This window comes from Enhydra lutris, unplaced genomic scaffold (assembly GCF_002288905.1).
Source record: "Enhydra lutris kenyoni isolate GAN:26980312 unplaced genomic scaffold, ASM228890v2 scaffoldscaffold14, whole genome shotgun sequence".
NCBI lineage: Eukaryota > Metazoa > Chordata > Mammalia > Carnivora > Mustelidae > Enhydra > Enhydra lutris.
Window position 1 is genome coordinate 39,208,864 of NW_019154098.1, and position 13,878 is coordinate 39,222,741.

The following is a 13,878-nucleotide window of genomic DNA, read 5'->3' on the forward strand; positions in this document are numbered from 1 at the left end:
GTCGTGGCAGAGCAGGACTGGAGCACAGTGGGTTTCTTACAGTGTTTCACTCTCAGTGACCTACACAACCTCCTGAGGACCAAGGAAGGTCTGGAATAACTGTGGGGAGGAAGGTGAGGTGCCCTACTGGCTGATGGGGGTGAAGCTTACACTGTCTCCTCACACGCACAGGGTTTCCCTGTTGTCCCTAAAGCAAACCAAGCCCAACACTGAGCAGGGGCTATGGATCCAGACGAACAGGACAAACCATATAAAAACAGCATTCACTGCACGTGAAAACAGGTAGAGGCTTTTTCTTTCATTGCTTTTTTTTTTTCTTAAATCATGTGCAAATCCAGCCTTTGCCAAGGGAATAAATATAACTGGGAGAGTCAGGGATATCTGACCGGCTAAACAGGTTTTCAAAGTTGTGCTTTGGGGGGGGGCGGGTAGGAGGGGGGCAGGGAGAGGGGTGGTGGAGATGCCTCTCAGAGATGCAGATGACTCTCCCTGCTGATCCTGGAAAATTACACACACAGTGAAAAGTTTTAATTAGCAACCTGGCCCTAAAGCTGTTCCTGGATGCTACTCTCCAAGCATCAAGCTGTTTGGTGGCTCAGGAAGGAGCCCACCCAGCCTCGCCTCGCTGTCTCTGCATACACTCACACTTTCCACTGTCATCCAGGGGGCTCTCCATCGTTCCTGACAGTCTCTCTCATTTTGGATACACCCTTCCCTCAGGCCCTGGTCACAGATGCCTTGAAGCTTTTCCAGACCGCTCTGAGCCTACTAATCATTCCCTTTTTGTGACATCTTTAAGATGAATGTCCTCCCCGCACTTACCCCTAGTTAACTCGTTCACAGTCCGTTTGCATTTATTTATCTCTTTATGTGTCTGTTCTGTCTCCTAAACTATAATTAAGCCACTCAAAGCAAGGGACAGATCTAGTTTCCCCTGTGAATTCTGAATTCCTTCCTGGTACAGAGCCATGAGAGCAGAAGGCAGTCGGTAAACCTCGGATGCTGTCGATGACGGCATGATGGTAATGATGGAGGGGACAGAGAGAGAAAGTAAATCCTATTCGAGTAAAGTGGTCATAGAAAACCTACAGCACAGATCGGATTAGAACAGAAACTAAACTCCACGCTAAAGAAAAATGGTACAAATAATGAAATTCATGTCCGTGAAACTTCTGCCAGCCACATCTGGTTCCATAGGGCATTTCATTGGTATTCAGTGCAACACAGGACTATCTTTTTATTTCCCTCTTTGAGGCTCTCACTGTGATGGTTCATTTTGTATATCAGCCTGAGTGGGCCACAGGGCACACAGACATTCAGGGTACTCAGACACTATTCTGGGTGTTTCTGCCAGGGGGTTTCTGGACTCATCCCGAATCCAGAGTCTACCTAGTGCTTGCATCAGTAGACCGAGTGATGCAGATTGCCCTTCCTAATTTGGGGAGGCCTCCTCCAATCAGTTGAAAACCTGAATAAAATAAAAGATTGAGTAAGAGGGAACTCCTCATCACCTGACCAATGAGCCAGAACACCAGTCTTTTCCTTCCTTCAACCATGAACTGAAAAGCTGACCCTTCTTGGGGTCAAGCCTTCTGACGTTGAGACTAGAACTTCCATCAGCTGTCCCCATCAGCAGCTTGCTGGCTACAGATCTTGGGACTTCTCAGTCTCCATCATCTCATGATGCCATGAGCCAAAGGCAGAGGCTTAACCCACTGAGCCGCCCAGGTGCCCCGGTTTTGTTTTTTGAAATGACTAATTTTTTAAATGCTTTTAAGAAACACAAATGCCTCACCTACTTCACAGAGCTTTTGTGAGAATCAAGTGAAAGAACAGATGTAAGCCCGTGGGAGATATGAACTGGAAGAAAAAGGTTAATACCAGGATATGGGTAACTGCACCTTGACCTTGGCGGCCATTGAGCTAACCCTGTAATTCTCACATCAGGGCATTTTCATTTAGCAATTACATCTAAAATCTGTCATGTTGGGGCCTAAAATTAAATATTTTATTTCTAAAATTAGGGTTCTTATTTAACTTCCCTCAATGCCTTCTCCAGTTTGGGACAAGCCTCATCATTGACAGACTTATTATGAGGTAAGATCTGAGAGGCAATTTTGCACGCCCCATTTCCATCTGCCCAATTCTTACTCCTTTGACAGAAATACTCCTTTGGGTTAAGACGTCATGTTACCAGGAGAGTCCATTTGGAAAGCAAATAACCACGGAAGAAGTTAATATCTTGGCATGGATCCATTCCCAGATGCCTCCTTGAGAGTGGAGAGCAAAGGAATGAGACATGAGACAATACGGTTTAAGAGGAGGCAGAGGGAATGATGTTGGGGGTACCGTCTGGGGAGGACCAGCCTGGGCAGGACACAGCCTTGGGAAGTCATACATTGTCAGACGTCAGTAAAGGCAGGCAGGATAGGGTGGGACACGTCCCTATCAGGGAGGTCAGGAAAGAGGACAGGGGCTAAGGAAAGGGGCCTGAAAGAAGTCAAGACAAGGTCAGAGTCCCAAAAAGGGGTGGGCACTAGATTAACCTTTTACCAATTGGATACTTGGCTCAGTTATTGTTTCTCCAGGCCTGAGACCAGATATTCTTATCAGCTCTCTCCTCCCTTGGCCTCTCCCACCTCCCTCGTGACCTCTCACTAAACCCTGCTATTTTAATTTCCACGTTGCTTGGATCCGGCCTTCACATCTGGTTCCCAAAGATACAATTCTGCGGCTGCAGGCCCTGAGGGTCACTCCAGGACTGTGCTCCACCTTTCACCCTGGTTCCCCCCTTAAGGGCTGCATCTCCCCCTTCAAGAATCTTCTCCCTCTAGTGCAGATGATCCCAGTACCCCCTTTCCCGGGAGGCCTCCCATGGCTTTACAGTGCTCTGCTAATTAATGAAACTCCTGACCCCCAGCTCGCAGACCCCTAACCTGCTCCTAATCTAAGGTCCTTCTTAGGACTAGCTAATGCTCCCATAGTGAATTGGAGTTTATTGAAATATAATCATCAACCATCATCTGGCAGGCACCCCCAATACTCAGCTGGAACTGTTCAGGCAAAGATCACTAAAGACTTTTATTGTCATTATTGCCAAAGCACGCGTGAACACCTTTCATTTATTGTCACAGTGTCCTCTTGGCCATCTGTGGCCCTTGCTCTTGCCTGTGTCCCTGGCACGACTCCCCACAGCGCTGACTACTGCTTTGGTCTGCTCAGCCTGCCTCTCCTTGCCTTGGTAACTGCTCCCACCTCCTTCAACGAGTGAGCACAGGATCCAAATCCCTCTGCCCTTGGTAACTGGTCCTGAGATGGGTTACACGTCCCCAGATCAGGCTAGTTTTCCACCAGGACTTTCTAAATGCAGCTGGCTGAGCACACCCTTAATCACTGGCGTTGCTCTATAACAGATACTCTCAAGATCTCAGTGGCTTTTAACAACCAATACATATTTTCTTGTCCATGAGTCCTCAGGCCAGATGTGGCAAGGGTTGGCTTCAGGTGGGCTCCGCAGGTGTCTTCATTCTCTCTGGACCAGTGGCTACTTAAGGCCCCCTCTTCTCAGGATAGAGCCCAGGGATACAGAGCAAGCAGAAATATGGGATACCTCTTGAGGTCTCGGCCCAGAACTGTCACATTTCCAAAGCAAGTCATGTGACCAAACCCAGCATCACTGAGAGGCTGTCTCTGGTGGAAGGAACTGTAGTCATTTGGCAACTGGCTGGTAGGGGGGTAGCAGGGAGGAGTTGGGGTGAATAATACATATATTCCTGCATTGGGGGTGGAGGGGCATGACGACCTGGGAACAATAAACCATCTGTCACACACTCTTTACCTTTCTGAACCCAGGCTCTAAGGATGGACACCAGGAGTTGCTGTGGCCATATCCCCACCAGGTGAAGCTGCCCTGAGGATGAAGCCCATACCCAGAAATCAAGTTCCTGGATCTAGTGGTCTGGCTCCATCCCAGCCGTCCCAGGTTTTAGATACGAGTTACTGAACTTTCTTTTGGTTTGGGACCTGTCGCTCACGTGCCAAGAGGCCTAGCAAACATGCTCTCTTACCTCTCAAGTGGTCCTTGTTGGCCTTGGGTTCTGCACTCAGCTCTTCTCTCTCTAGAAAAGGGGTCAGTAAACTACGGTCCATGCCAGCCACCTGTTTTTGTAAATAAACCTTTATTGGAACGCAGCCACACACTAATTCACATGCGGTCTGCAGTTGCTTCTGCATTACAACAGCAGAGCTGAATCGTTATGGTAGGAGACCGTATGGTCCACAAAGCCTGAAATTTTTTCTTTTTAAAGATTTTATTTATTTTTTTGATGGACCAAGATCACAAGTAGGCAGAGAGGCAGGCAGAGAGAGAGAGAGAGGAGGAAGCAGACTCCCTGCTGAGCAGAAAGCCCCACGCGGGACTCGATCCCAGGATCATGACCTGAGCTGAAGGCAGAGGCTTTAACCCACTGAGCCACCCAGGCGCCCCAAAGCCTGAAATATTTACTCTCTTGTCCTGTATAGAAAAAGTTTGCCTAGTCCTAGTCCAAAAGACGGGGGCTGTGTGCTCTCCCTGGTCCGTCTCATCCACCTGCATGCTGGTGGCTCCCAAATCTCCCTGGCCCAGGATGTCACCCCTGCATCTTAAGATAATCTAGCACATGCTTTCTGCTCAGATGCCCCACCAGCTGCTCAAATTCAATGAGTCCTCAACTCAGACTGAACTCACCCTCTTCCCCTAAATGCAATCCTCTTTCCTAGTCCCCATGTCGGTAAGTGGTGCTGCCGTAGCACACATTAGTCCAAACTGAAACACAGCTTAGACCCTCTCCTCTCTCTCTCTCCCTTGCATCACACCTCCTCCCCCTCCTTCCCTCTCCCTTCCCTGCCCCATCCATGGGTTGTGCTGGTTTCACCTGGAAACATTTCTGAAATCTCTGCACTCTCTAGCCTTTGTCACGTGTCCTCACTTGAGCCATTGTTGGCTCTTGGCTTGGCTCTCCCTCTCTGGTGTTTTCCACCTAAACCATCACTGCTCTTCCAACGGGAATCTTTTAAAGCACCTGCCCTGGGCACCTGGGTGGTTCAGTTGGTTGAGCAACTGTCTTCAGCTCAGGTCACGGTCCCAGAGTCATGGGATCAAGTCCCACATCGGTCTCCCAGCTCCATGGGAAGTCTGCTTCTCCCTCTAACCTTCTTGCCTCTCATGTTCTCTCTCACTGTCTCTCTCTCAAATAAATAAAATCTTAAAAAAAATAAATAAATAAAGCACCTATCCTGTATGTTGGCTAATTGAACATAATAAATAAATTAATAAATAAATAAATAATAGCACATCAACCCTGTCCTCCTGTTCCCTTATGTAAACTTGCTCAATGGCTCCCATTAAGAGTCAAGTCTGACCTTGATAACCCAGCACACAAATTCTCTATTCCCTGGCCCTATTTGTCCTTCTGTCCTTATTCTCTGGTAGATCTCATCCCAGCCATGACTAACATGGAAACATGCACACTGTACTGTTTCTGGCCTCTGGCCTTGGTTTCTGCTCTTCCTTCAGTCAGCCCTGCTCACTCCCACCTCCCTTCTGCCGTGCCTAACTCATCCTTCGGGATTCGGGACACTCAGCACCCACTTCTAGGTGGCCTTCGCAGGCTGCACTTGCCTTTGCAAACTGAGCTGAAAACAACTAGCTTGTTGTCTCCCTACTCTCAGGCTAAAGTCAGTTGGAGTCTACCTGTTTACCTGCCCGTCTGCTCACGTTGGTGTCAGCCGCTGGACTCAGAGCCCAGGCTTCATTCGTCCCGGTGCCTTCGGCTCCTGGCACTAAGTGCTTGGGGAACAGAGCTGAACGATAAAGTGTTTTTTACTTACATTACCCTGTAGTGAATGTTTACAACAGTTTTTGAAACAAAATTACTATTCCCAACTTTATGAATTAGGAAACGGAATCTCAGAGAGTTTGTCCAAAGCCACGCAGCTGATAAGGAGCAGAAGACCGAACTTAAATCCGGGTCTATCAACCTTGAACTTTCAGAAACTTTGACCACAAAACCTTGCATTTTATTCTTCATTAATCTTTTGTATTAGTTATAAAATACACTACACTTATAAAAATTATGTCATGTGAGACATATATGCATATCTTTCATAATAATAATAAAATAAATGCCCACGTCCATGACTTAGTTTAGGAAGTAGAATATTGCCAATACCTTTGAACCGCTATCCAAATTTCGTGTCTATCATCCCCTTGCTTTTCTTTAGATTTTCCTACATATGGATGTACAGTGTATTGTCTGATTGTGCATGCTTTTGAATCACACTGTATATAATCTGTGGAATTGCTTTTTTAAGTCAGTATTATGTCTATGGGACTCATACATGTCAGTGTGGACACCGGATAGCTGTGGTGTAGGCAATTTCATTGTTGTCTAGTAGTTTATTGTACAAGAGTATCAAGTTCACTTGCCCACTGTTTCTATGGATGGACACTTGAGGTATCTTCAGGTTTTTGTTGTTGTTTTGTTTTCACAAAGAGCATTGTTATCCTTGTACATCTCTCCTGCTATCCATGTTTCTCTGGGGCATATACCTAAGAGTGAAGTTCAGAAAAGCACTTTTATCTTTACCAAATCATGTCAAACTGTTTCCAATATCAACAGCATCAACAATGAAAAGGAATTTGATACTCTACATCCTTACCAAAATTTGTATGTGCTGTGATCTGAATGTTTGTGTCCCCCCAAAATTCATGTGTTAAAATCCAAACCTCCCCAAAGGTTGATGTATTAGGTGTAGTAGTAGGTATTAGGTGTATGTAGTAGGTGAGGCCTTGGGAAGCGGAGCCCTCATAAATAGGATTAGTAACTTATAAAAGAGCTTCCAGAGAGATCTCTAGCCCCTTCTACCATGTGAGAACATTGCAAGAAGGTGCCGGCTGTGAATGAGGAAGAGGGCCTTCCTTGAATGTGGCCATGCTGGTGCCTTAATCTTGGACTTCCCAGGCTCAGAACCTGAGCCATGAATTTCTATTGTTTATAAGCTACCCAGCTGGTAGTATTTTGGGGATAGCAGCCCAAATGAACTGAAACAATATATAAATTAAAAAAAAATTTTTTTTGCCAACAAGTGGGTATACATTTATTCTCAATGGGCTTTTTAATTTGCCTCTTTCTGATTATTGGTGAGATGGAGGCATTTTATATTTTTATCAGCCATTTATACTTTATCTTATGAAATATGCTTGTTTATATTTTTGCCCATTTTTCTGCTGGGTTATCTGGCATTTTCTTATTGACCTATAGGAGTTATTTACATATTTTGGATTTGAACCTTTGTCAGTTACATGTCGTGACAACTCATGTTCCCACTTTGTGACTTATCTTTTTACACTTTATGGTTGACTGATATGTGAAAGCTCTTAATTTTATTGCAGTTGTGTGTATCAATCTTATCCTCTGTGCTTTGTACTTTTGTGTGTATTTGTTTGTTTAAAGAATTCTTCCCTCTCCCATGGTCATCAATAGTGAAAGACAGCACTGACTGAGTACTTTCTATGTTTCAATACTAATTAGTTCCCTTTCACAGATGATGAATGCAAAGCACAGAGAAGTTACGCGCCTTGATCAAAATCACACAGCCAATCTGCAATGGAGTCAGGATTTAGCTTCAAGTGATGTGGCACCAGAATGGAATTCCTTGAATTAACTGCGGAACAGACCTCCACCATTTCAGCGCTCAAAACAGGCAGTTGATCAAAGGCTTTTGGCATCCTGTAAAGTGAACAGGATATCCCCTGAAGAAACCCCACAAGAGGCAGAGGCCGTCATAAAGCCCTGAACAGCCTCCAGCAACTCCTACACTGCTGGGACCAAAACAGCTCACGAAGCATTCCTGCCGCCTCCTTGTGAACTGTGTGGAAAGGAACACTGGTCACGAATTCTTTGTTCTAGCCACCCCCACGCACGAGGACAGCCACAGGGACTGCGGTGGCATCTTGGAATCTGGAGAACAGCATGTCACAGGCTACACATCATACTTCTTCTGTACCACGTGTTGTCTTCGTTCAAAATTAGAGGGTTTTAAACAAATGCAAAGAAACAGAAAATGGTCTTTTTAATTAAGAGATAAAATGAGAGTGATTTGAGCTTAGCAGAGTATGGGGGCCAGATCATAAAATATCTCATATGCCAAGCTTAAAAAGTATGAACTTTATTGTGTCCGTGGGGAGGTTTGGTAGTGTTTGAAACAGGAAGGTGACATGATCCACTTATTATCTTGCTTATTAGAGACCATATGACTAGTTACAATCTGGCTGATAGAATAGACTAAGGAGTGGTGGTGCCAGGCTCTGCTGATAGTACCCTCCCACCCCATCCTGGTTTCTTCTTTGCTGGTAGAGCTCTCCTCCCACTCTGAAGGCTGGAAATGCCTAAGAGTCACTTTCCCTGCTTCCCTTGCATGTAGAGCATGGATGAGCGTGTGACCCAGTCCTGGCTAGTGGGACCTGAAGGGGAGTCTGCTGGGGGAGTCTGCAAAAGGTTTTCCTCCAATCAAAAGATGCATAAGAAGAAATCCCGCTTGGGCACCTGGGTGGCTCAGTCTGTTAAGCATCTGCCTTTGGACTCGGGTCATGATCCCAGGGTCCCTCCCACTGAGTAGGGAGCCCACTTCTCCCTCTCCCTCTGGTTATTCCCCCGCTTGTGCTCTCTCTGTCAAATAAATAAATAAAATCTTTTTAAAAAGAAGAAGAAGAAATGCCTCACTCCCTCCCCCCTCCCAGATGTGGTCCTGTTTGCATGTAATGCCTGGAGCTGCCACCATGAAAAGGGAAAAGCCTGATACATCAGGCATGGTAGAGCAGAAAGATGGAAGTAATGACATCATTGAGCCACACAGAACAAAATTCCCTCCGGAGATAATAGATGCTTGTTGTCTAAGCCACTTTTACTAGGATATTCTGTTACTGGTACCCTAAAGCCGCTCAGCTGAAGGAAGCATTAACAAAGTCACCAACACAAGTTAATGTGATATTATTAGACGATATTAAAAAAGGCACTTTCCTTCAGATATTTATTTGAAATAAATGAGCCTTTTAAAATTGCGAATAATTAGCTACCATATTAACTGTTCATTATGCATTTTGGGTGCTCAAGCAAGAAACTACACAGCTTCCCAGATGGCATGTCTTATCATTTCTCTACTTAAAATGATATTTTTCTCATTGTCTTCTCGCATTCGCACGCTTCCCCCAGTAAACACTGAAACCTTTCTCCCAGTTTTTCACTAGGCAGCAATTCTCTTTTGGTGAAGGTCTCTCTGTAATAAAGTCCTGACAGTCAAAATACATTATGTAAGGAGAATCTCGGCATTGTGTAAACAGAAGAATTGCAAGTTCCGGGGCTTCAGACAACAATATAGAATCACAGGATTCTCAAGGTCGGTGATACCTTACAAGCCATCTGTGTAGTAACAGTAGAATTTGAATATAGACAAAAACAAAACATCTAGAGTTCTCTAAGGCCATTAACAATTATATCCCGTTCCAAAATCTGATATCCAGTAGTTGGCAACGTTTCAGCAATTCCTCTGGTTCCACATGAAGGAAACCCCGTTTCTGAAGGAGCCATTGGGGTCCTCCAGCTACCACCAGGAGATTCGTTCCTTCCTTGCGGGAATGTTTTACTAAGGATCTATCAGTCGTTGACACTGAGATTTAGTAGATCCACCTTTGTTCTGGAGTTGCTTACAATATTTTCGGAAACACTCAAACAACTTCGCAAATTCAAGTGAGACACACCGAAAGCGTGATGGAGAGCTGGAACTGCCAGATCCAGACGGGGTGAAGGGGGCTGCTCTGGGTTAGACAGAGGGGGTTCTCTCCCATTCCCTTCAGTGCGTACCGACCGAGCGCTCGGGGGCCTGCAAGCGCCTTTGGAGGCACCGCCCCCTCGCCCCAGCAGGTGCGGCCACCAGCGCGCACGGGGATCCGGTCTGGCCGGCGAGGACGCCGAGCGCCCAGGCCCCGCGGCCCCGAGGATGCGCCGCGAACCGGGACGCCCCGGGAGGCCGCAGACGGCGGGGGTCCCCGCGGGTCGCTGGCGCGGGAGGAGCGGGGTAGCGCCGGGGAGGCCGGGGTGGGCGGTGTGGGCGGGGCGTGCGGGCGGGCGGGAGCCGCACCTGCGGCCGCGCGGGGGCGGGAGCCAGGTGCCCGCCGCGATCCCGCCGGCCCGCGGAGCAGGAAGTGGCCTCGGCAGGGCGCGCCTCCTCCGCGGCGCCGGGCGGAGCGGAGGGGCCGGGAGGCAGCCGGAGCCTGAGCCCGCGCGCCGGGAGCGAGCCCCAATGGCCGCCGCCTCGTCTGCGGTGGACGAGCTGTCCCGGAACTTCACCTACTGGGCGCTGGGCGCCGCCAATGGCTCCCTGTCGGGCGCGTGGTACCGCAGGAACCAGGTAAGGGGCCGGTCGCCCCCGTCGCCCGCTGGGGACACGGGCGGGGCCGCGGCGCCTCCTGCTCCTCGGCCGCCCGCCGGCCGGCTCTCAGAGCTGACGTGATGTTTCCACACGTTCACTGAACTGCCCCTCATGTGCGACAGCGCGGGGCCCCCTCCGCCGGCCTAACTCTCCCCGGCATCCGCCCCTGGGAGTGGGGCGCCTCCGACCTCTGCGGGGTCATTCCTGGGCCTCTGGGTCCCGCACGATCCCGCCTCTCCGGCCTGAATCCGCCTTCTCCCCGAAGGATTCTCGGAGTGTGGGGTGACTCCACTCCACCCCTATTCAGTCCCCCTCCATCCCGACCGTTTTACAGTGAAAATAAGTGACACCCCGTTCTCTGAAGCAGGGAACTTGTTAAGGGCTCGCAAATGTCACCTCCGCGCCCCGCAGATGCTCTGCGCGCGCGTGTGTCCCCGCTGGCTCAGCAGGGCGCTTCCATTTCCGTGCAAAGAACACCCGTATTCTTGGGGCTGCAACTGCATGACTCTCTCCTTCTGTTTCACGGGTCCTCTGGAGGAAACATCGTCAGCCTAAACATTGCCAGTTTATGCTGGAAAGATACACCGAAGGAGATCAAAGGGGAGCGGAGCTGCCCATTTATTTTTGTCTTGGTTGAAGATCAGAAAAACGACCCTGGCGAGCCCTTCCTCTAGCCGCCTGTATATTCTTTTAAATGGGGGCTAGCGATCTGCATGGAGTGGACCCCGAGCTTCCTCCTGGGTGCATAAGTGTGTTACTTTTTTCTTGCTCTTTAATAAATCCGTGGGCCTTTTGGTTCACAACAAAGTAATCATAAAATATTTGTTACTGTTGAGCTAAGTCGTCTTTAACCAATAATCAAAGGTCTAGAATTCCTCTAAGATCACTTGAAGTGTTTTGAGTGCTAATTTCTAAAACATCAAAATTTTGTTTTCAGAAATTTAACACAAAATTATTTATATAAAGACAAAATAAGCGTGTGTCCACCTTATTCGTTTTCAACAAAGGAGAGGGTATTGCTTTAAGTTTGTTTTGCCATAAAACGCACTAATGTAGGAAAAATGAGGGGACTCAGAGCCTGTTGGTGGCTGTGTGTAATCTAGTCCACGTCTTCCTTGACAGGATTTACGAAGAAAAGAATTGCTTCTTATGGAAAGCTCTTTGAGTCTGTTAAATTATGTTTATGCTAGTATATATTATAAACATGCTCTAATGTGCTTATGCTAGAAGCACTCCCAGGAAAGGTTTAAGAATGAACCTTTTTTCTTTTGGTAAAGAAATTAGAGGCTTAGTAGTTGTGACTTACAATGGCATCATCTGAAACAGGAGAAAACATTGTTCTCATAGTTGAAACTCCTGTAGTCAGTTTTCCTTGCTATTTCCTGGAATTCAAGATTGTCTTGGCTCTCTTAACATCAAAACAGATTACCACGTGACATAAATGTGGGGACCTAATTTGACATTTGCAAGGCCTAACTTGCCTTTGACAGTATATATTTGTACAGGTTTAAAAGTGTGTGTCCAGGATATGCTAATTGAAATTACTCAGCGGACATATAAACTATAGCTAGTTTGAGATGAGATTGTATCAACTTTTCCCATTATTCTGCAAATTTAGGCCATCTTATAAGACTTAGAAGAGTGTGAAAATTGATTTTTTTAAATTCACTCAGCAAACATTGTATTGCCTGCCTCTAGTACGGGCCAGGCCAGCAAAAATAAAATGGACCCTAATTTTTTTTTTTTTTCCTGCCAAATGTAGATGACTGAAAATGGGAGCAGCTCCAGAAAAACAAAGTTTGAGGTATCAGTTTAGGACTCTCACACTCAAAATTAGCCTGGGATGCTGGGTAGTCATGGTTTAATCAGTTTTATCACAACTGAACTACTTGATGACAGTGTGTATTCACCCGGAACCCAGCTCTCTGGATCTTTCCACGTGAAACCATCAAACTGATAAATTAGCCTTACTCCTAGAGAAAGACCAATCCTCTCACATAACAGCTGGATATTTAACAGTGGTCTCTTAGAATCAACATTGTCCAAGGCAAAGGTGTGAGTGCTTCTATAGGAAGAAATCCTGAAGCAGATAGAAAGTGGGAAAAATGTTTTGGGAAGCCAGAGAAGTGAGGCCTTTGACCCTTTTTTGTTACTCAAGCGTTTGTCTATGGAAGCACAGGTACAGAGGAGTTCTGCCAGCATATTTTCTTCATGTTTGATCCACAAGTTTTCAGTATAAAAGGGTAACATTTCTGAGATGGTTATCAAGCCCCCTGCCTAGTGTGAAACGTGTATATATTCACTCTTTTTTCCAGGAGTGTTATTAGGTGGTTGGGTAAATGAGCTATGCTGATACCTTCAAAACAAGGTAGTATGTTTTAAGTATCATCTGAGTGATATAAAGTCCTGTGGAAATTTGGAGCGAGGTGGCTTTGCACAGGGGCCATCAAGGATGTTTTGTGGAAAGGTGGTGTTTGAGCTGGGCGCTTATGGGTGGACAGAGTTTCACTCTGGGAGTGCACAGGTGGAGGAACGTCTGGAGACCAAGGATAACCCATGTGGCCTGGAGGTGACTTTCTGACTATTTTTGTATCTAATGTGGAAATTGGGCCATTCTGGTTGCAGTGGAGAATGGAGACTGTAAAGTGGAAATATAATTTGGGGTCTTAAGTGTATTCATGGATTGCCTTGAAGGACTGGTTAAGAAGTTTGGACTTTTATCTTGTAGGCAACAGTGAGCCCTTTTTGTTTTTTGTTTTTTTGTTTTGTTTTGTTTTGTTTTGTTGTTTTTGGCAAGCAATGTGAGAATCAAATCAAATTAAATAAAAGAAATTTAACTTAGGGTTAGCAAAGCTGATTCAGAGGCCTCTAATTGGCTAAATCCGGCCCACAGATGTGTCCTGTTTGAACTGCAGAGAGGCTTAAAAAACTGTGTAATACATTGCCAGCATTTAAAAGCAAGTAGATCATATATAAAGTTTCAAGTACCAGTGATGTCTTTAAATGTTAAAAGTTCTAGGAGCACTTGGCTCTCTCGCCCACTGGTAACTGCTGAAGTTCAGTTTAGAACAGCTGTGCTCCCCACCTAAGCCCCTCCCTTTACTCTCATCTCTAACCTACTAGTCTCTGTAGGCACTTAATTTGCAACCAGTGTTAGGAGCTGTAGTCTAGTCTCTGCTGTGAATTAGTGTGTGCTTGGGCTTCAGTTTTCTCTCCAGGAAAACAGGGTTGGAATAAAGGATCTCGGGTCTGCCTTTTGCTATCTGATTGATTAAATAGTGCCAAACCAAGACTGTAGAGAGAATGGACAGGATAGGATGAACGTGGGAAATATTGTGAAGAAGGGGTTTTGTCCCTGGTTCTTAAAATTTAAGGATATTGCTAAGTATCTGAATTCACAAGGACATTGTC

General features: G+C 46.4%; 1 protein-coding gene across 1 annotated transcript in view; it reads left to right on the top strand.

Moving 5' to 3' along the window:
• The first annotated feature begins 10,338 nt into the window (after positions 1 to 10,338).
• LOC111146699 (NIPA like domain containing 2) overlaps positions 10,339 to 13,878 on the top strand; it is a 74,888-nt gene continuing 71,348 nt past the window's right edge. Inside the window, exon 1 of the mRNA XM_022502367.1 lies at positions 10,339 to 10,446. Coding sequence (XP_022358075.1) covers positions 10,339 to 10,446 — 108 coding nt within the window. The remainder of the gene's footprint in view (positions 10,447 to 13,878) is intronic.